The following is a 23158-nucleotide window of genomic DNA, read 5'->3' on the forward strand; positions in this document are numbered from 1 at the left end:
GTAAACTAAAAGCTGCCAATCTGACCTGGGGAGGTGAGAGAATTCATGTACAGTTGAAGTCGGAAGTTTACATACACCTTAGCCAAACACATTTAAACTCAATTTTTCACAATTCCTGACATTTAATCCAAGTAAAAATTCCCTGTCTTAGGTCAGTTACGATCACCACTTTATTTTAAGAATGTGAAATGTCAGAATAATAGCAGAGAGAATTATTAATTTCAGCTTTTATTTCTTCCATCACATTCCCAGTGGGTCAGAAATTTAGATACACTCAATTAGTATTTGGTAGCATTGCCTTTAAATGGTTTAACTTGGGTCAAACGTTTCAGTTAGCCTTCCACAAGCTTTGCAGAATTGTCCCATTCCTCCTGACAGAGCTGGTGTAACTGGGTCAGGTTTGTAGGCCTCCTTGCTCGCACATGCTTATTTCAGTTCTGCCAACACATTTTCTATAAGATTGAGGTCAGGGCTTTGTGATGGCCACTCCAACACCTTGACTTTGTTGTCCTTAGGCCATTTTGTCACAACTTTGGAAGTATGCTTGGGGTCATTGTGCGTTTGAAAGACCCATTGGCGACCAAGCTTTAACTTCCTGACTGATGTCTTCAGATGTTGCTTCAATATATCCACATAATTTTCCACCCTCATGATGCCATCCATTTTGTGAAGTGCACCAGTCCCCCCTGTAGCAAAGCACCCCCACAGCATGATGCTGCTACCCCTGTGCTTCACAGTTGGGGTGGTGATCTTAGGCTTGCACGCCTCCCCCTTTTTCCTACAAACATAACAAAGGTCATTATGACCAAACAGTTCTATTTTTGTTTCATCAGACCAGAGGGCATTTCTCCAAAAAGTACAATCTTTGTTCCCATGTGCAGTTGCAAACCGTAGTCCGGCTTTATTATGGTGGTTTTGGAGCAGTGGCTTCTTCCTTGCTGAGTGGCCTTTCAAGTTGTCGATATAGGACTCGTTTTACTGTGGCTATAGATACTTTTGTACCTGTTTTCTCCAGCATCTTCACAAAGTCCTTTGCTGCTCTTCTCAGACTGATTTGCACCAAAGTACGTTCATCTGTAGGAGACAGAACGCATCTCTTTACTGAGCGGTTTGACGGCTGCGTGGTCCCATGGTGTTTATACTTGTTAATCTCTAGGAGACAGAACGCGTCTCTTTACTGCGCGGTTTGGCAGCTGCGTGGTCCCATGGTGTTTATACTTGTTCATCTCTAGGAGACAGAACGCGTCTCTTTACTGCGCGGTTTGACGGCTGCGTGGTCCCATGGTGTTTATACTTGTTCATCTGTACAAACAATAGTACACGTGGTACATTCAGGCATTTGGAAATTGCTCCCAAGGATGAACCAGACTTGGCTGATTTCTTTTTATTTTCCATATGCACTGAGTTTGAAGGTATTTCTTGAAATACATCCCCAAGTACACCTCCAATTAACTCGAATTATGTCAATTAGCCTATCAGAAGCTTCTAAAGCCATGACATCATTGCTGGGAAAATTACTTGTGTCAAGAAATGTGTTGAGTGGTTGAAAAACTACTTTTAAGGACTACAACCTAAGTGTATGTAAACTTCCCACTTCAACTGTATGTCGATGGGTGCGTGTATGTGTGTGTGTGTGTGTGTGTGTGTCTCACGTATTCCTAGGATGGTTAACATGTTTAAAGGAGAACTCCTTTCGAGATAAGCAAAACTGTTGATAAAACCTAATATCACATCCATCCATCTCTCTGCCTTTTATCCCCTCTTTCTGTCTGGGGAAGGAACCACTGCCGCTACCACACTGTCCAACCAAATTGCATTAATTAAAGGAACAAATTGAAGTGAAAAGGAATTACGACAACTCTTGGAGGGCGATGGAAGTCGATAAAAGTGCTTCTTTATGGTTAAAAGTAAGAGCAACACGTTTCGGCCCGTAGACTTGTGTAGACCGTTGACCCCGTGCTGATCCCTCTGAGTTTGAAGGGGATCAGACACAGGCCTTAAACTTTAGAGGTTAATGGTCAACAGTCAAGAGGAGCTGATGTCACTGCCATTCTCGAATTACAGCAATTACACGTTCCATGATGCAGTCACACACACACGAGGACACACACAAAACAGCCACACACACACACACACACACAGGCACAGACACTAGATCTGGGCGACAATGTTTTTTGTCATGCTGGTCTGCCTTTAATGACTCGATCTCGGTCTTCAAAGTTTGAATCTGATCCATGTGCATCTTCATCAGCAGAATGGTACCACCCTGAGCCCACTATCGATTACAGTGGTCTTTGATAGAAATGGTAGATGAATTAAGAATTAAAAGTGACTCATCTCAGCTCTGGCTCATTTTCAAGTCCTCTCGTGGTTACGGTCCTAACCCTAGAACAGGTAGCGCCATAGAAAGAAGCTGGCTTGATGAAAACGATGTCCATTTCGTCTGTCCTCTTTTTTTTTTTTTATAAACAGCTCGTTTTTGAACGGTAACTGTTAAGGGTGGGGTTTGTGGTGAGGACTGGACAGGTGAGGACTGGACAGGTGAGGACTGGACAGGTGAGGACTGGACAGGTGAGGACTGGACAGGTAGGAACTGGACAGGTGTGGACTGGACAGGTGAGAACTGGACAGGTGAGAACTGGACAGGTTTGGACTGGACAGGTGAGGACTGGACAGGTGAGGACTGGACAGGTGAGGACTGGACAGGTGTGGACTGGACAGGTGTGGACTGGACAGGTGAGGACTGGACAGGTGAGGACTGGACAGGTAGGAACTGGACAGGTGTGGACTGGACAGGTGAGAACTGGACAGGTGAGAACTGGACAGGTTTGGACTGGACAGGTGAGGACTGGACAGGTGAGGACTGGACAGGTGAGGACTGGACAGGTGAGAACTGGACAGGTGTGGACTGGACAGGTGTGGACTGGACAGGTGTGACTTTCAGCTTACAATAGGCCGTAAGTATACAGCATATCGCCGATTGCCTTCACTTTGATTATGCTGCTAATCAGGCTAAAAGGGTTTGAAAATCTGTTTTCAAAATCCCACCCACTTTCCATCACTACTGTAAGTAAAAACACAGCATATTGTTTGCATCTTATTTACATTCTTTATTGTAACCACAATGTCACAAATAATTTGTATCTACCTTTCAAATTACATTTAGAGTTTGGGATTTGTAAATGTGTGCTTTTCATTTCATTGATACAGCTGGAGAACTGCAAAGGAAATCCCATTGTGCGCCACACGGGAGCCATGACCAGTATGACCAATATAGATTGTCCTGCTAATAACAGGGTTAAAAATATGTCTGTGAGAATATCCAAGGGGCTTTTATATCATTCTAAATTAATAATAATAATATTTTTATTTAACCAGGTAGGCTAGTTGAGAACAAGTTCTCATTTGCAACTGCGACCTGGCCAAGATAAAGCATAGCAGTGTGAACAGACAACACAGAGTTACACATGGAGTAAACAATTAACAAGTCAATAACACAGTAGAAAAAAAGGGGAGTCAATGTGTGCAAAAGGCATGAGGAGGTAGGCGAATAATTACAATATTGCAGATTAACACTGGAGTGATAAATGATCAGATGATCATGTACAGGTAGAGGAGATATTGGTGTGCAAAAGAGCAGAAAAGTAAATAAATAAAAACTGTGGGGATGAGGTAGGTGAAAATGGGTGGGCTATTTACCAATAGATTAATGTACAGCTGCAGCGATCGGTTAGCTGCTCAGATAGCTGATGTTTGAAGTTGGTGAGGGAGATAAAAGTCTCCAACTTCAGCGATTTTTGCAATTCGTTCCAGTCAAAGGCAGCAGAGTACTGGAACGAAACATGGCCGAATGAGGTGTTGGCAATAATGATAATAATAATAATAATAGCATTGTTTAAAAAATAACAATATTTTGGAGAATATTTTGTTTTCAAATAACGTAAAATGAGCGAGAAAAGGCCATTCTTGAACGTGGGGTGAGACATAGTTACTAATTTCAGCCAGTTTGTTATTTGAATGATTTATTTCTCTTTTTAAAGGGAGAGAAACCAAAAAGGACCTCTGACTTTATCAGTAACTTGCCCATACTGGTATAAAAAATTATCAACATAATACCAACCAACCTCTTTTGACCTTGTGGGGTTTATTTATTTAATGCATTATATTATCATATTATATCATTGTGCTAATGGTAATGCACAAATGATAAAGATGGTACCATATGATCATTTTTGGTACCATTTAGCATGATTGTCCTTTAACATGGTACACCTCTTTAAGGAATACCTAGGATAGGATAAGTAATCCTCTCCCCCTTAAAATATTTAGATGCACTATTGTAAAGTGGCTGTTCCACTGGATGTCATAAGGTGAATGCACCAATTTGTAAGTCGCTCTGGATAAGAGCGTCTGCTAAATGACTTAAATGTCAAATGTAAAAATGTAGAATGTATAATGCAGGTGTGGTTCTCAATCAGAGGCAGGTGTTAGTCGTTGTCTCTGATTGGGAACCATATTTAGGCAGCCCGTTTTGTCATTGTGGGTTGTGGGTGATTGTCTATGTTACTTGCTTGTGTCAGCACGGTTCTTATTATAGCTTCACGGTCGTTATTCGTTTCTTGTTTTGCATCACACCACGCTGCGCTTTGGTCCGCTTCTTACGACGATCGTGACAGCTAAGGGCTGTATCCAGCAACACCGCATTGCTTCATGCGTAAGAACAGCCCTTAGACGGGGTATATTGGTTATATACAGTACCACACTCCCTCGTGTCTTATTGCTTAATTATAAACTGGGTGGTTCCAGCCCAGAATACTGATTGACTGACAACCGTGGTATATGAGACCGTATACCATGGGTATGACAAAACATTTGTTTTTACTGCTCTAGTTTCTAATAGCAATAAGGCACCTCAGGGGTTTGTGGTGCCTGGCCAATATACCACGGCTAATGGCTGTATCCAGGCACTCCGCGATGTGTCGTGCCTAAGAACAGCCCTTAGCCATGGTATATTGGCCATAGGCCAACCTCCCTCGGGCCTTATTGCTAAAAGTAACATAGTAGTACCATGGTACATTTTGTAAGGGCGGTGTCACTCTCTCACACTCACAGTAACCAACACACACAGCACAGCACGTGCTAGATAGAGGGTCACCTCGCTCTACCTCTACCTCTACCTCTACCCCTACCCCTACCTCTACCCCTACCTCTACCCCTACCCCTACCTCTACCCCTACCCCTACCCCTACCTCTACCTCTACCTCACCCTCTACCTCTACCTCACGCTTTATCAGCTACGGTTAATAAAGTAGCTTAAAAATAATTAAGTAGCGGTTCCAAATGTTTGGTATACTCAGCGTATGTTCTGGGCAAACAGATACATATCTGGTGGCCCTGCTGAGACATTAATGAGCTCCAGACCAGGTGGTTGAATGTTCAGATCCCAAGAGCGTTTGTTTATTTATTACTCAATCGAGTACCCCCTGAGCACTGCTTACTTTTTCCGTTGGTGTTGTCAGATAATCGTACAATTGTTGACTTCATTCTGAGCCACGTTTAGCATAAATGTCAAATGTATTTATTGGCAAGAATACGTGTGAAACCACTTGTTTTTGGAACACTTCGCGTGTGAAAACATTTACACATTTACACATAATGGTTTAGGACCATCTGGGATCATCACATGACATCCTGACGACTGTAAATCTGCAACAGTTTACTAACCAATGTCCTTCCAGTAATGCATTGTAAATTCAGCATGTTGCTGTAGTTAGGTGTTCAAGTAATAAGCTGTAAATGTGTGTTATAGTAAAGGTCCTGAAACTCTACGGTAATTTACTGGCTTCTGTGCTGCCAGTAATTTACCCCAAACATGATGTATTCAAATCAGGTTTTTTTTAGGGACTACTTAGTCCAGGACTAGTTTTAATCTCTGTCTGGGAAACTGACTTAGTATTTTCCTCTCCTCTTTTCTCTTCTCTTAGTATTTTACTCTCCTTTTTCCCCTGGAGTGTGTTCCTCCTCTCTCTCTCTGCTCTATGTCCCTGACAGTCTGACACACAGAGGACAAAGACTCCTCAGTTAGGACAGAACCATGTAGTACCACTTCTAGATGGCAACGAACCATGGGCATGATTCATGCCGAACCCCAAACACACACACACACACGCATGTATGTATACACATTCCTGCAAGCATACACACATATTCAGGCAAGCCTACATACACACACACTAAAAAGCAAGCAAACATTCACACATACCTCTCTCTCTCCCTCTCTCAAACATACATTCACACTACGCAGGAACGAAAGGCACTAGCATCCACAAAACTCCCTATTGACCACAGGAATGTGCTCTCGCTCACTCCCCTACACACACACACTTAGAGGCCCAGTCTGACAGCTATTAACACAGACACAGAGACACAGAGAGAGACCTCACGCAGATCACACAGAGACAGAGACACAGAGAGACCTCGCACGCACACACAGGTGTCATTATTCTCATCCTATCTGGAAGTTATACCCCCATTAGCACCTCCTCCCCCATTGTTCCTCTCGGGACCTCTCAGGGGCTAGACTAAAGCATTCACCTGCACAGAAGACAAACTAGCAGGCTCGTCCCTTTAAATCAACTTCACCTATCCTCTTCTCTGTTGTGTTTTAAAATCAGCTTCCCCTGTCCCCCTCTCTGTTTTATTTGGCCTGAAAGCTTTCCCTACTCACTGGAATTTGAGAAACCAGAGAGAGTTATGGGCTGATTGAAGAGTAGAGTAGATAATAATACTAACGCAAACAGGAGAGAGTAAGCGAGAGAGGGAGCGAGAGAGGGAGAGAGAGAGGGAGCGAGAGAGGGAGCGAGAGAGGGAGCGAGAGAGGGAGGGAGAGAGAGGGAGCGAGAGAGGGAGCGAGAGAGAGGGAGCGAGAGAGGGAGCGTGAGACAGAGGGAGCGAGAGAGAGAGACAGAAACAGAGAGCACGAGAGCAAGAGAGAGATCGAGATCGAGAAGGCAGCTAGAGAGAGAGGCCAACCACACAAGAAACATTCCAGAAGCCATGTGTAAATACCAGGGGTCTGCAAGAGAGAGGGGGAGAGAAGGGTGCTCTCTCAGAACCTCAGAATGGAGGGAGATAACACAATATAAGCACAGAGAACTAGCTAGTAGTTAGCCTGGAGCTAGCCTCGAACTAGGCCCATCTCCCAGCTAGCCGAAGAGATTCCATCAAGCAATCCCTGGGCTTCAATTACCTCTTTTGCCAATTAGCCTGGACCCTTTGCTGCCGACACGGAGCCAAGCCGATCCATCACGAATGGTCTACCGACATAACCGTCCGAGGGGGTTTCTGTCCCGAAGCAAGCACCAGTTAACCTGGAGCTAGCCTGGAGCTAGGCACTTCTCCCGGCTAGCCGAAGAATTATATCAGATAATTCCTGGGCTTTAATACCTCTTCTGCCAATTGGCCTAGACCTTTTGCCGCCAACAATGAGCCCCGCCGATCCATCACGACTGGTCTGTCGACGTAACCGGGGTTTTCAACAGACTCTACCGTTGCGAAGTCCCCTGAGGCCCACCTGCTAGCCTGCTTCGAGCCCCGGCCTGCTAGCTGTCTTAATCGCCATGCCTCCAGCTCACCTAGCTACCCTCTGGACCCTATTATCACTCAGCTACATATGCCTCTCCCTAATGTCAATATGCCTTGTCTATTACTGTTTTGGTTAGTAATTTCTCTCTTATTTCACTGTAGAGCCTCCAGCCCTCATCAATATGCCTAGCCCTTATGTTCCATTCCCCACACATGCGGTGACCGCACTTAAATGGTGCCTCTAGAGACAAAACCTCTCATCGTCACTCAACGCCTAGGCTTACCTCCACTTTACTCACATCCTACACACCCTTGTCTGTACATTAAGGATAAGCATATTCTTGATACTGTTTGAAAGGAAACACTTTGAAGTTTGTGGAAATGTGAAATGAATGTAGGAGAAAATTACACATTAGATCTGGTAAAGAAAAACAAATGTATTTTTTGCTTGTTTGTACCATCATCTTTGAAATGCAAGAGAAATGCCATAATGTATTATTCCAGCCCAGGCACAATTTAGATTCTGGCCACTAGATGGCAGCAGTGTATGTGCAAATTTCTTAGACTGATCCAATAAACCAATGCATATCTTTTCAAAACGTTGTATCAAGACTGCTCAAATGTGCCTAATTGATTTATTAATACACTCTCCTCAAACAATAGCATGGTATTCTTTCACTGTAATAGCTACTGTAAATTGGACAGTGCAGTTAGATTAACAAGAATATAAGCTTTCTGCCCATATAAGATATGTCTATGTCCTGGGATTTATTTTTTGTTACTTACAACGTGATGCTAATCACATTAAACAGGTCAACATTCATAAAGCCGCGGGGCCAGACGGATTACCAGGACATGTGCTCAAAGCATGCGTGGACCAACTGGCAAGTGTCATCAAACATTTTCAACCTCTTCCTGACCGAGTCTGTAATACCTACATGTTTCAAGCAGACCACCACAGTCCCTGTGCCCAAGAAAGCGAAGGTAACCTGACTAAATAACTACCACCCCGTAGTACTCACGTCGGTAGCCATAAAGTGTTTAAAAGTTTGGTCATGACTCACATCAACCCCGTCAACCCGGAAACCCTAGACCCACTTCAATTTGCATACCGCCTCAACAGATGAAGCAACTTCACCATCATTTCACCATCTCAACTCCACTCCACACTGTCATTTCACACCTGGACAAAAGGAACACCCATTTGAGAACGCAGCTCAGCGTTCACCATCACAGTGCCCACAAAGCTCATCACTAAGCTAAGGACCCCAGGACTAAACACCTCCCTCTGCAACTGGATATTGTACTTCCTGATGGGCCGCCCCCAGGTGGTAAGGGTAGGCAACAACACATCTGCCATGCTGATCCTCAACACGGTCCCTCAGGGGTGCATGCTTAGTCCCCTCCTGTACTCAATGTTCACCCACAACTGCGTGGCCATCACTAAGTTTGGGAGGAGATCAGAGACCTGGCAACGTGGTGCCAGGAAAACAACCCCTCCCTCAATGTGAGCAAGACAGAGGAGCTAATCATGGACTATAGGAAAAGGAAGGCCCGAATAGGCCCCCATTAACATTGACAGGGTTGAAGTGGAGCGAGTCGAGAGTTTGAAGTTCCTTGGTGTCCACATTATCCAACTAAATATCATGGTCCAAACACACCAAGACAGTTGAAGAGGGCACAAAAGTACCTATTCCCTCTCAGGAGACTGAAAAGATTTTGCACGGGACCCCAGATCCTCAAAAAGTTATACGACTGCACCACCGAGACCATCAACCTGTCCGGTTGCATCACTGCCTGGTATGGCAACTGCTCGGCATCTGACCGAACGTTGCTACGGAGTTTGTAACTTATTTTGTACGTAATGTTGCTGCTGTCACCGTCTGACCGAAAAGAGCTTCTGGACATCAGAACAGCGATTACTCACCACGAACTGGCAGAAGCTTTTTCCTTTAACGAGTCCGACGTGAAGGAGATACTGCTTTCCCGGGAACAGGCCCAAATTCCCAAAATGTGCGTGAAGAGAGAAAGAGGGTTGAGGTCGGGCTGGGCTGCCTTCTGAGAATTCGTAGGCGAGCGAGTAATCCCCGACAGCCATCCTTTCTATTGGCCAATGTGCACTCTTTGAATAATTAAATCGATGATTTACGGAACATTAAAAACTGTAATAACTTATGTTTTGCTATTGTTAGGTTACTGCTGCTATTTAATAATTTGTTACTTTTATTTATTATTTATGATTATTATGTTTTTTTAAACTGCATTGTTGGTTAAGGGCTTGAAAGTAAGCATTTCACTGAAAGGTCTCCACCGGTTGTATTCGGCGCATGTGACAAATACAAATGTATTTGATTTGATTTTTAGTGCGTACTGCCCAGTACATCACTGGGTCCAAGCTGCTTGACATCCAAATCAAGTAAAATTGTATTTTATTATATCACATACACATGGTTAGCAGATGTTAATGCGAGTGTAGTGAAATGCTTGTGCTTCTAGTTCCGACAATGCCACAATATCTAACAAGTAATCTAACAAATTCACAACAACTGCCTTATTCACAAATGTAAAGGGATAAGTAAGTATATGTACATATATGGATGAGTGATGGTCGTGCAGCATAGGCAAGATGCAGTAGATGGTATAGAATACAGTATATACACGTGAGATGAGTAATGTAGGATATGTAATCATTATTAAAGCGCTGATATTTAAAGTGACTAGTGATGCCTTTATTAAGTCCATGTATTAAAGTGGCCAGAGATTTGAGTCTGTATGTCGGCAGCAGCCTCTCTATGTTAGTGATGGCTGTTTAACAGTGATGGCCTTGAGATAGATGTTTTTCAGTTTCTCTCCACAGGCAGTGGCTAGGGTGGTTCATGTCCTTGATGATCTTTTTGGCCTTCCTATGACATTGGGTGCTGTAGGTGTCCTGGAGGGCAGGCAGTGTGCCCCCGGGGATGCGTTGTGCAGACTGCACCACCCTCTGAAGAGCCCTATAGTTGCGGGCGGTGCAGGTACCATACCAGGCAGCGAATCAGCCCAATAGGATGCTCTCAATTGTGCACCTGTAAAAGTGTATGGGGGTCTTAGGGGCCATGCCACATTTCTTCAGCCTACTGAGTTTGAAGAGGCGCTGTTGCACCTTCTGTGTGGGTGGACCATTTCAGACTGTCAATGACATGCACGCCGAGGAATTTAAGCTTTTTACCTTCTCCACTGCGGTCCCATCAATGTGGATAGGGGCGTGCTCCCTCTGCTGTCAGCTCCTTTGAGTTTATTTTAATGACACCACTCCACCAGGGCCCCCACCTCCTCCCGGTAGGCTGTCTTGTCATTGTTGGTAATCAGGCCTACTACTATTGAGTCATCTGCAAACTTGATGATTGAGTTGGAGGCGTGAAAGAGTGGGTGAACTGGGAGTACAGGAGGGGGTTGAGCACGCACCCTTGTGGAGCCCCTGTGTTGAGTATAAACAAAGTAGAGGTGTTGTTTCCTAACGTCACCACCTGGGGCAGCCTGTCAGAAAGTCCAGGACTCAGTTGCACAGGGCGGGTTTCAGACCCAGGGCCCAGAGCTTAATGATGAGCTTGAAGTGTACTCTGCTGTTGAGCGATAGTCAATGAACAGCATTCTTACATTGGTATTCCTCTTGTCCAGGTGGGATAGGCCACTGTGCCGTGCGATGGCGATTGCATCGTCTGTGGATCTATTGGTTCGGTAAGCAAGTTGCAGTTTGTCTAGGGTGTCAGATAAGGTAGAGGTGACACTTAAATGTCTTACTCACGTCAGCCACGGAGAACGAGAGCCCACAGTCCTTGTGAGCGGGCTGCGTTAGTGGCACCGAGTTATCCTCAAAGTGTGAAAAGGTGTTTAGCTTTTCTGGGAGGAAGACGTCAATGTTCACAACATGGCTGGTTTTCCCTTTGTAATCCGTGGTTGTCTGTAGACCCTGCCACATACGTCTCGTGTCTGAGCCACTGAATTGCGACTCCACTTTGTCTCTGTACTGACAGTTTGCCTGTTTGATTGCCTTACGGACGAATAACTACACTGTTTGTTTGTATTCATCCATAATCCCAGTCGCCATGGTTAAATGTAGTTGTTCGAGCTTTCAGGTTTGCACAAATGCTGCCATCTATCCATGGTTTCTGGTTTGGGTTGGTTTTAAGATTCACAGCGGGAACAACATCCCCTATACACTTCCTGATGAACGAGGTCACTGTGTCCGTGTATACGTCTCAGAGGCTACCCGGAACATATCCCAGTCCGCGTGATCTAAACAACCTTGAAGCTTGGATTCCGATTGGTCAGACCAGCATTGAATAGAACTTAACACGGGTACTTCCTGTTTGAGATTCTGCTTATTGGAGTCGTGATTTGATTTGCCAAAGGGAGGGCGGGGAGAAACAGTGGTTGAGCATTTTAGCAGCTCGGGAACTACAGTCAATGAGTTGGTATAACTTCAGCAGTAGCATTTTCCTCAAATTTGCTTTGTTAAAATCCTCAGCTACAATAAATGCGACCTCAGGATATGTGTTTTCCAGTTTGCACAAAGTCCGGTATAGTTCCTTGAGGACTGTCATGGTATCGGCTTGAGGGGCAATATACGTGGCTGTGACTATTAACGAAGAGAATTCTCTTGGGAGATAATATGGTAGACATTTGATTATGAGGTATTCTAGGTTGGGGGAACAAAATTACTTGTACATTATCAGAATCAAACCATAAGTAGTTAATCATGAAACATACACCACCACGTTTCTTTGTCCCGTAGAGTTCTTTATTCCTGTCTGCGCGATGTACCAAGAACCCAGCTGGCTGTATGGACGGGGACAGTATATCTGGAGAGAGTCTTTGTGGCAACCGTTTGCAGAAGGCCCTTTCCTGTTTCAGCATGGCAACGCCCCAGTGCACAAAGAAAGGTCCATACAAAAATGGTTTGTCGAGATCAGTGTGGAAGAACTTGACTGGCCTGCACAGAGCCCTGACCTCAACCCCATCGAAAACCTTTGGGATGAACTGGAACGCCGACTGCGAGGCAGGCCTAATTGCCCAACATCAGTGCTCGACCTCACTCATGGTCTTGTGGCTAAATGGTAGAAGTCACCGCTGCAAAGGTCCAACATCTAGTGGAAAGCCTTCACAGAAGAATAGAGTCTGTTATAGCAGCAATGTTCCAACATCTAGTGGAAAGCCTTCACAGAAGAATAGAGTCTGTTATAGCAGCAAAGTTCCAACATCTAGTGGAAAGCCTTCACAGAAGAATAGAGTCTGTTATAGCAGCAAAGTTCCAACATCTAGTGGAAAGCCTTCACAGAAGAATAGAGTCTGCACTTGATTTTGGAATAAAATGTTTGACGAGCTTTGATGGTGTCCACATACTTTTGGTCATGTAGTGTATGTGGTAGTGGAGTAGTGGCCTGAGGGCACACACTTCTTATTGTATATAACTGCCTTCATTTTGCCGGACCCCAGGAGGAGAAGCTGCTGCCTTGGCAGCTAACAGGAACCCATAATAAAAACAAACACACACACACACTGTGTCCAGAAACAGTACATACCGAGAGAAGCAGTCATGATGGAGAGATGTTCAGAGGACTATCCCACTGTGTCTATCTGGAGGAAACTGGAGACGCACACTGCCACAGCTCTGTCAGCTAAGCAGATCTCCTCTCTCTCCCCTCTCTCCTCTGCCGCTTTCTCTCTCTAAAACTCTGAACTTTTCTCTTTTTCTTTTCTGAATCCTCTATCAGTCTTTTCCTTTCTGTCTCTCCTTCTGGCTCAGCTGGTCTTTTCCGTGGGGCTGAAGAATGTTTGTCTGCCCCCCCCCCCCGGCACAAATAAGGGAGTAATTAAAATGAGAGAACTGTCTGTTCTCTCCCTCTCCTCCCACTTTCACTTGCTCACTGCCCCCTCTGTCCCTTTTCACTCACTCTCTCCTCTACATTTCATCTCTCTGACTATTAACTCTGTTGTAAGGCAGCAGTGTGTTCTCTGGTTCAACTTCTGTGGTCGTGAGTGAAGTCATTTAGGAACTGGAACAGAACACAGAGACAAACCGTGTCCCATTCCTACACTGCACTGCACTCCACTCCACTCCTCATTGGAAAATAGTTATTTGTTCGCTACTGACTTGGTGTGACACTGCTTGAGTACGCATTTTATAGAGGGAGGGATAGAGGGAGAGAGAGAGAGAGAGGGAGAGAGGAGCGAGAGAGAGTATTCCCTCTGTCTAGATAGAGTAGGGCACCCTCCCCTTCCTCTCACTGACCACTCTGCATTGTCTTCTACAGAGCCTCTGCAATCTGTTTCCTCCAATGCATTCTTGAAGGTCAGGGGTCGCATATTTACTTTTATGGCCATGGAGGGGGTCCAGCTAAGGGTTCTATGAATAATGAATACAAATGAAGAGTAAAATAACATGGCTATAAACAGGGAGTACTAGTATCGAGTCGATGTGCAGGGGTACAAGGTCTTTGAGGTAGATATGTACTGTACATATACAGTAGGTAGGGTTAAACTGACTAGCAGCAGCGTATGTGGTGTGTGTGTGTGTGTGCGCGCGCAGAGAGAACAGTCTGTGGCTTGGGTGGCTGGAGTCTTTGACAATTTGTTTGGTCTTTCCTCTGACACCGCCTGGTATAGAGGTCGTGGATGGCAGGGAGATCAGTCCCAGTGATGTACTGGGCTGTACATACTACATACACTCTGTAGAGCCTTACGGTCAGATGCCAAGCAGTTGCCATACCAGGCGGTGATGCAGCCAGTCAAGATGCTCTCGATGGTGCAGCTGTTTAACATTTTTTACTCTTTTCAGCCTGTTGAAGAGGAAGGGAAGAGGCGTTGTTGTGCCATCTTCACAATTGTGTTGATGTGTTTGGATGTGATAGATTCCTGAAGGAACTTCAACATTTCGAACCGCTCCACTACAGCCCCATTGATGTGAATTGCTCAGCCCTCTGTTTCCTGTGGTCCAAGATCAGCTCCTTTTTGTCTTACCGACATTGAGGGAGAGGTTGTTGTCCTGGTACCACAATGCCAGGTCTCTGACCTCCTCCCTGTATGATGTCTAATCGTCGTCGGTGATCAGGCCCACCACCGCTGTGCTGTCGGCAAACTTAATGATGTTGTTGGAGTCACGCGTGGCCACTGCACTGTAGTTTTTTTTTTTGTATATGGGCATCCTGCCAACAGAAGTCACTTCATCTCTGTACAGTGGGTTAATTATACCATGATTTACAGTATCAGCTGGACTGGCTTCTGTCAATGGGATAGAATGAGAATGATCTCTTTATTCACCCACTACCTCTGGTTTGTCCCAAACTAAAAACATCCTAAACAGGACAATGAATACCATCTCACAAAACTCCCATCTACAGTAACATTTTTGTAATTTAGCAGAAACTCTTAACCAGACTTACAGGAACAATAAGGGCACATCAACACATTGTTCACATAGTCGGCTCGGGGAGTCAAACCAGCAACCTTTTGTGTACTAACCCAACGCTCTTAAACGCTAGGCTACCAGAGCCCTACGGGTTAGTGACCCTAGAAAAAAATCCCTCATGCCCATCATTCGGTATTACAACCATGTGCACATCAGCAGTGGAGAGGCCAGGTTCAGAGGGCAAAGTGGGGGCAAAATAATGAAAGTATGATGTGCACATGTATAATGGATTATGAGTACCACTTAAGGATTCCACCCTGCCTCTGAACTCTGGCCAGCATTAATCACAACTCAAAGGTTTGGGTTTACACTGGGTGTTCTTTACAACCAAGCAGGAACATCTTTCTCTCTTCTCTCTCTCTCTATCACTCACACATAGATTAAATGTACCTTGTGATGTTCTGCTCATCTCCCACTGTCCCTTGCTATGCCTCATGTAAGAGACAACTGGACAACTTTTCACTGGGGAAGAGAGAAGATGTCTGATCAGATATAATAAACACACACACACACACACACCTTAATTGTTTTATTCGCTGTCTCTTACTATAGGGCGTTGGAGGAGAAACAGGAAATGCTGGTGTGGGTGGGACGATGTCACAGCTCTCCGTCACTGGAGCCTGTCCTTCATAGTCCTCCATCCTGTAGAGACGGCCACGCTGTAAACACACACACATGCCGGGCAGACTAGTGATCTGTGTGTGACTGTTCTTGCTATTCATGCTGCCCTGCCATGAGAATAGGTGTGAGAGTTGCATCCCAACTGGCACCGTATTCCCATTATAGTGCACTACTTTTCCCAGGGACTGCAGAGGGCTCTGGTTAAAATAGCGCACTTTATATGGAGTAGGGTGCCATTTGGGCACAAACCAGGAATCTCAGCGATTCAGACAAAACAGCCTGACCACCACAGTTCTTCTGCTTCACACCAACACAAACATGAACTACTGTCGTTTGAATGGAAGTCAACATAGTGTCACATTCATCATATGAAGGAGACCAAGGTGCAGCATTCTTCTTGATTTAAGAATGAACACTGAATAAACAAACTAAATAACAAACAAACCGTGAAGCTAATATGAGTAGTGCAGACAGGCAACTAAACATAGAACAAGAACCCACAACCACAAAATGGGGAATGGCTGCCTAAATATGATCCCCAATCAGAGACAACGATAAACAGCTGCCTCTGATTGGGAACCATATCAGGCCACCATAGACATACATATTACCTAGACCTACAAAACCCCTAGACAATACAAAAACTAGCATGCCCATCCTCGTTACACCCTGACCTAAAAATATAAAGAAAACAGAGATATCTAAGGTCAGAGCGTGACACATAGATTAACCATGGACATAGCCAGGTGTTTTTACTAACCGCATGATCATGACCAAGGAAAAGAACTCCTAGCATACCCATGACTATTGCGTATTATGGTGTATAGCAGGTGTGTAACCAGTAGGGGGTGGTGTGTTTAACTGTGAGGTGGGTAAGTTGAGGTGTTGTGTGTGTATACCTGGGAGGGAAGAAGGTTGGGCCTGAAGATCAGAGAGTTCTGGAACGTCTGGGCTCCGCTCCAACCCGGACTATGGAACCCTGGGTAATCTGTGACATCACTGGCCTGTCTATGCTTCCAGCCTGAAGACAGAAAGATAGAGACAGAGACACAGAGAGAAACAGAGAGAATAGATCATGTGTGTTTTTGCTTGTAGCCTTTTAATGAACATTCCAGGGTTTTTCTTAAATTTGTACCATTTTCTACATTGTAGAATAATAGTGAAGACATCTAAACTATGAGATAACACATGGAATCATGCAGTAACCAAAGAAGTGTTAAACAAATCAAATATATATATATTTGAGATTTGAGATTCTTTAAAGTAGCCACCCTTTGCCTTGATGATAGCTTTGCACACTCTTGGCATTCTCTCAACCAGCTTCATGAGGTAGTCACCCACGATGCTTTTCAATTAACAGGTGTGTCTTGTTAAAAGTTAATTTGTGGAATTTCTTTCCTTCTTAACGCTTTTGAGCCAATCAGTTGTGTTGTGACAAGGTAAGGTTTACAGAAGATAGACCTATTTGGTAAAATGCCAAGTCCATATTATGTCAAGAACAGCTCAAATAAGCAAAGAGAAGCGACAGTCCATCATTACTGTAAGACATGAAGGTCAGTCAATACGGAACATTTCTAAAACTTTGAAAGTTTCTTCAAGTGCAGTCGCAGAAACCATCAAGCGCTATGATGAAACTGGCTCTCGTGAGGACCGCCACAGTAAAGGAAAACCCAGAGTTATCTCTGCTGCACAAGATAAGTTCATCAGCCTTATAAATTACATCCAAAATAAATGCTTCACAGAGTTCAAGTAACAGACACATCTCAACATCAACTGTTCAGAGGAGACTGCATGAATCAGGCCTTCATGGTCCAATTGCTGTAAAGAAAGAACTACTAAAGGACACCAATAAGAGAAATAGACTTGATTGGGCCAAGAAACAAGAAACAAGCAATGACCCGTGGAAATGGGTCCGTTGGTCTGATGAGTCCAAATTTGAGATTTTTGGTTCCAACCTCCATATAAGTGAACAGATAATCTCTCCATGTGTGGTTCCCACCGTGAAGCATGGAGGAGGAGGTGTGATGGTGTGGGGGTGCTTTGCTGGTGACACTGTCAGTGATTTATTTAGAATTCAAGGCACACTTCACCTGTATTCTGCAGCGATATGTTTTGGTCCCATCTGGTTTTTGATTAGTGGGACTAACAATTATTGTTCAACAGGACAATGACCCAACACACCTCCAGGCGGTGTAAGGGCTATTTGACCAAGAAGGAGAGTGATGGAGTGCTGCATCAGATGACCTGGCCTCCACAATCACCCGACCTCAACCCAATTGAGATGGTTTGGGATGAGTTGGACCGCAGAGTAAAAGGAAAAACAGCCAACAAGAGCTAAGCATATGTGGGAACTCTTTCAAGACTTTTGGAAAACCATTCCAGGTGAAGCTGGTTGAGAGAATGCCAAGAGTGTGCAAAAAGCTGTCATCAAGGCAAAAGGGTGGCTACTTTGAAAATTCTAAAAGCAAAAATAGATTTGTTTAACACTTTTTTGGTTTCTACATGATTCCATATGTTTAATTTCATAGTTTTGATGTCTTCACTGTTATTCTACAATGTATAATAAAAATATGAATGAGTAGGTGTGTCCAAACTTTTGACTGGTAAATGTTTTATTATTTCCCCCTCTCTGATTGGACTGAATTAATGGACAACAACACTTAGGCTTCTACTTCCGGCTTATACATACTATATACATTTTATTTACAGTATATTTTACGTTAGTTATATTGTTTTTTGTTAGCTTTAGTCCCCCATATATTTTTTAAATTGTGTTGTGATTTTTCACAAAAGTTAAAAAAATATATATATTCTCATAGTTTCTACAGATTGTAAATGAAAGATTTTTCTTTGCGAACAGTATTCTTATGTTATTGATCGATTGACTTTGACTTTCCAAATCACCCAGCAGTGCTATTTGCAGAGTTATCTCCAAGTAAATGTTACAATTCTTCAACCCGAACCTGCGACCAAAAACAAAGTACATGATGATCTAGTGATCTAATGTAAATCCAATGATTCCGTCCCTTCGAAAAAAAACATCTGCAGAGCTGGGATGGTTGTATCCCCCATATATATGACATTATATGTGTGTTAATCATTTTGTATAATAATTTAAATGTAACAAAATCCAGCGTCATTTTGTGTTTCAGTTCATAAACCATAGAATTTATGAACTGAAACACAAAATGACGAAAGAAAGAAATTTGAGTTTCTTTGCCCGTTGGAGTAGATATTCTATTCCTTATCTTTTAGCCAGGTAAATAATGATCGTGCTTTTTTAAATTATCTGCAAAGCCATTACAATTACAACTGGCTATACACATTTCACCATTTGCCTTAATGAGATACAAGCTTCAATTTCATTTATCATAATATATGTTTGTAAACTTACCATTAAAAAGTACTATGATTGATTGAGTGGCCATATAGCTGTAACATGATATTTTCACTGCGACTGAGTAAACCTCCAATTCTTCTCCACTACCCGCTAAAACCTCCCCGCATCCCAAGTTGGGTTGTCTTCCAAATTGACTGGCAGACCACCCCTGCCCACCTGGATACCAGGGCCCCCCAGAGACTGGGACCCATTCTTTGACAAGAGCAGCCAAAAGCATTTCCAATGCCCACACCTTGATAATGCTGTATGTAGTTATAAAAACAATATATATATATCATGTAGAAAATGATTGCTTAATCTTAGTTTGTTTCCACAACTAACGAATAGTATGTGTAATAATGTAGGACCTTCCTATGAAGGATTGTTACCAATAACTAGGAATGACATTACAAAAATCATCCTACCCTGTTCCTAACATCATTACCCCATAACAACATATGTGGGATACATACGCACACTCTCTCCACCCCTCCCCCACAAACAACCACAAGCTCAGATGTTCAACAGTTGTTCCAATCCCGAGCCCAACTCAAGAGGAGACTTGATGTGTGAATGCGTATACAGTTGTAGCTGTTTGAGAAGGCAAAATTGAGCAAGAATTGGGAGATTTGATTAACCAATGTCTAGTCCTAGCTTATGGAATTCGGACACACCCCTTTCCTCCGACAAACACTCACATTGGTCCCCCATTGTGACCATTTTTCCAATCACCCCAGTGCAGTCAGACCACTCTAGGATTTTGTGACGCCAGGGCCACAATAATTTGCCCCCTCTCTATTTGTCCGAGGGGGACCTCATCCCCAAGGGTTACTGCAGCTTCTGTAGCGTTGCCAGCACTGCCACTGGGTGGGAGTACTCCACCAGAATCCCCACCGGCGTGGTACGAGGTCATCAAGGTTCTCATCAGTGGCTTTGAGCGATATTATGCTCACCCATCTGGGGGCTTTGGCTTTATAGGACCAACCCTGCCAGGCAGGCTCAGACACTTGAGTGGGCGGTGCTGCTTTAGTGGGTCTCCGACCGTGTTAATCTCTGTCTTGGCTGCATATAGGCTACTTGCAGTAGGCCTATAAAACAGATAAGGACTCCTTCTTAGTGTGTGGGTGTCTAGGATATAGGATTGGGGATCATTCTATCATGATAGGACGATAAATATGTCAACTATATTTGGAATTTATTTTAAAATGTATATCGCATATCTATACAAAATGTAAAACTCTCTCTCTGTCACAACTCCTGCCCGCAGACACAAATTGGCTCTGGCTTTTGCAACCAATTACCCTTTTCACTCATTTAACTCATCACACCAGAACCAACACAACTTCCAGCCCCAACACCAGCACCAACCCTGGACATAGCACCGACCAACCACAACTGTCACCTTCATCCAGCATCTGCCAGCTCAGACTCCACCCCTTCCCCTCCCCCAACACAAAGAAACATTGTGGACTGAGTGACTGATGGATGGATTCTGTTGTGTTTGATTGATTGACTATTTGGTTTGCCTAATTTGAATTGATGGTTCATTGTTTGAATGATTTATTATTTAGAATTTTCAATTAATGATGACTGAATTTGGACTTATTTGACCTTTTTACCTGTAAAGATTTTTGGAAACCACAAACGACGATACATTACATGTCTCATAAGGTCTTATTTTGATGCCTAGCTTTACCCTAATACAGGTGCCAGAAAAAGGCCTGCGAAGTAGGGTTGCAAAATTCAGGTACCTAAGGCAGGAGAGAGGGAAACACACACACACAGACACACAGACACACACACACACACACGGTCCTTCTGTAGCTCAGTTGGTAGAGCATGGCACGCCACACACACCACCCATACAGAATGTATGCACACATGACTGTAAGTCGCTTTGGATAAAAGCGTCAGCTAAATGGCATATATTATTATATTACACACACACACACACACACACACACACAGTTCACACCTAGTTAATTGTCATTCCACCAGTTTGTTTGTCACATTATCCCCTTGTCCTGATACATACAGTACAGTTCCAACTGCAACGAATACAGCTATGTTTTCTTAGGCACTGCTACATATAATCCGAGCTGTGAAGACATTTCTTCCAGTCACTTCAAAAGATTAGTTTAAGTCAGTTACTGTACTGTACCTATGAGAACCTGGTTTTACAGTGCTTATATAAAAGTTCCAATTACTGGTTTAAACTTTTAAACCCACTCAGAAAACATAGAGGACAAAGGCGAATAAAGCATGTCTGTGTTGGAAGTAGTGAACTCTGCTACGAGAACACAAACCAAACCAAATTATGATTAACTCAACTACCTGCGGTTCAGCTCTCTGTCTAAACAGCTGAATGCTGGCACAGCTTTATTTTCTTTAGCCTGGCCTCTGGCATCATGTCAGAATCCTCATGCCAGACAGACAGACAGTCAGAGGACTGTTGTAACAGTATGTTTCTGAGGGATTCCAATGTAAATATGTACTGTAACTGAAGAGCTGTACTGTAACTGAAGAGCTGTACTGTAACTGAAGAGCTGTACTGTCACTGAAGAGCTGTACTGTAACTGAAGAGCTGTACTGTCACTGAAGAGCTGTACTGTAACTGAAGAGCTGTACTGTAACTGAAGAGCTGTACTGTAACTGAAGAGCTGTACTGTAACTGAAGAGCTGTACTGTAACTGAAGAGCTGTACTGTCACTGAAGAGCTGTACTGTAACTGAAGAGCTGTACTGTAACTGAAGAGCTGTACTGTCACTGAAGAGCTGTACTGTCACTGAAGAGCTGTACTGTCACTGAAGAGCTGTACTGTAACTGAAGAGCTGTACTGTCACTGAAGAGCTGTACTGTAACTGAAGAGCTGTACTGTAACTGAAGAGCTGTACTGTCACTGAAGAGCTGTACTGTAACTGAAGAGCTGTACTGTAACTGAAGAGCTGTACTGTCACTGAAGAGCTGTACTGTAACTGAAGAGCTGTACTGTCACTGAAGAGCTGTACTGTCACTGAAGAGCTGTACTGTCAGGTAGTAACGGATCACATGTAATCTGTTACATTAAACTGTAACTGTAATCCGTTACGTTACCGGCAAAAATATCTTAATTTGATTACAGATACGTTTGAAAAACTAGATGAACACTTCTAGGATTTCTTCTAAATTAAAAAAAGGATGTTTGAGAAAAAAATGTGGGGACACAATTCTGTTTCTCTCAATGACATTCAAATCAGCGTTGAAAACAGTTGCAAGTTTAAGTTTGTTCCACCTGAGCGAGTCTGAACACAAGTCAGAGACCACTACGATGACACACCAAATGCGTTGACTGGATTGTGGGAAACGAGCAGGAATGGGTTTTTGTAGGAAACAGTCCAAGCTATGTCTTCCAACGGTGTGACTGTTATCGGCATCCAAAGATTATACATCCAACTTGAATAAACACTTGGAGGACAACAGCAGTGGTCTAAGGGCGATACGGATATCACTTAATATTAATATCTATATAGCGCGTTTATGTGAACATGTTTTCTATTTCTCTCTTTATTGATGGGAATGGTCAATAAGGAAGCATGTTGTTTAAAAAAGGTATAATCTTTGTCAATTCTATCATAAATAGGACTGGTGGAGTTATGTCACACATGCAGCTAACAAAAATATATGGAAATGACTGCTCTACCCAAAATTACTAATTGCATCATTAACATAAAAATGTAAGAGGCAAGTGGAAGAGGGGAAAAGTAAGGAACTAGTCTGTCGGCATTAAAGACCAAAATTCATAAAGAAATTTGTGATGAATAAAAAAATATAGCAGTTTCATTTAAAACTTCTTAGGGCTGTGAAAGTGCAGGGAACCAAATTCAAACAGAAATCTCATATTTAAAATTCCTCAAACATACATGTAATTTTTACCGTTTTAAATGTAATCTTGTTGTTGATCCCACCACAGTGTCCGATTTCAAATATGCTTTACAGGGAAAGCACCACAAACGATTATGTTAGGTCACCACCAAGTCACAGAAAAACACAGCCATTTTTCCAGCCAAAGTGAGGAGTCACAAAAAGAACCAATAGAGATAAAATTAATCACTAACCTTTGATGATCTTCATCACTTGACTCTCATAGC

At 43.4% G+C, this 23158-nt stretch overlaps 1 protein-coding gene across 2 annotated transcripts in view; it reads right to left on the reverse strand.

Annotated features, from left to right (window-relative positions):
* Window positions 1-23158, reverse strand: part of LOC118372077 (tensin-3-like) — a 63560-nt gene that overhangs the window by 22180 nt on the left and 18222 nt on the right. For both annotated transcript variants that reach the window (XM_052480023.1, XM_052480022.1), the window contains exons 3-5: window positions 16552-16673; window positions 15579-15690; window positions 15422-15493 (exon numbers count right to left, since the gene is read on the reverse strand). In XM_052480023.1, the coding sequence (XP_052335983.1) occupies window positions 15422-15493; window positions 15579-15690; window positions 16552-16673 (306 nt within the window). The remainder of the gene's footprint in view (window positions 1-15421; window positions 15494-15578; window positions 15691-16551; window positions 16674-23158) is intronic.

Source organism: Oncorhynchus keta, chromosome 26 (genome assembly GCF_023373465.1).
Source record: "Oncorhynchus keta strain PuntledgeMale-10-30-2019 chromosome 26, Oket_V2, whole genome shotgun sequence".
NCBI classification, from domain to species: domain Eukaryota; kingdom Metazoa; phylum Chordata; class Actinopteri; order Salmoniformes; family Salmonidae; genus Oncorhynchus; species Oncorhynchus keta.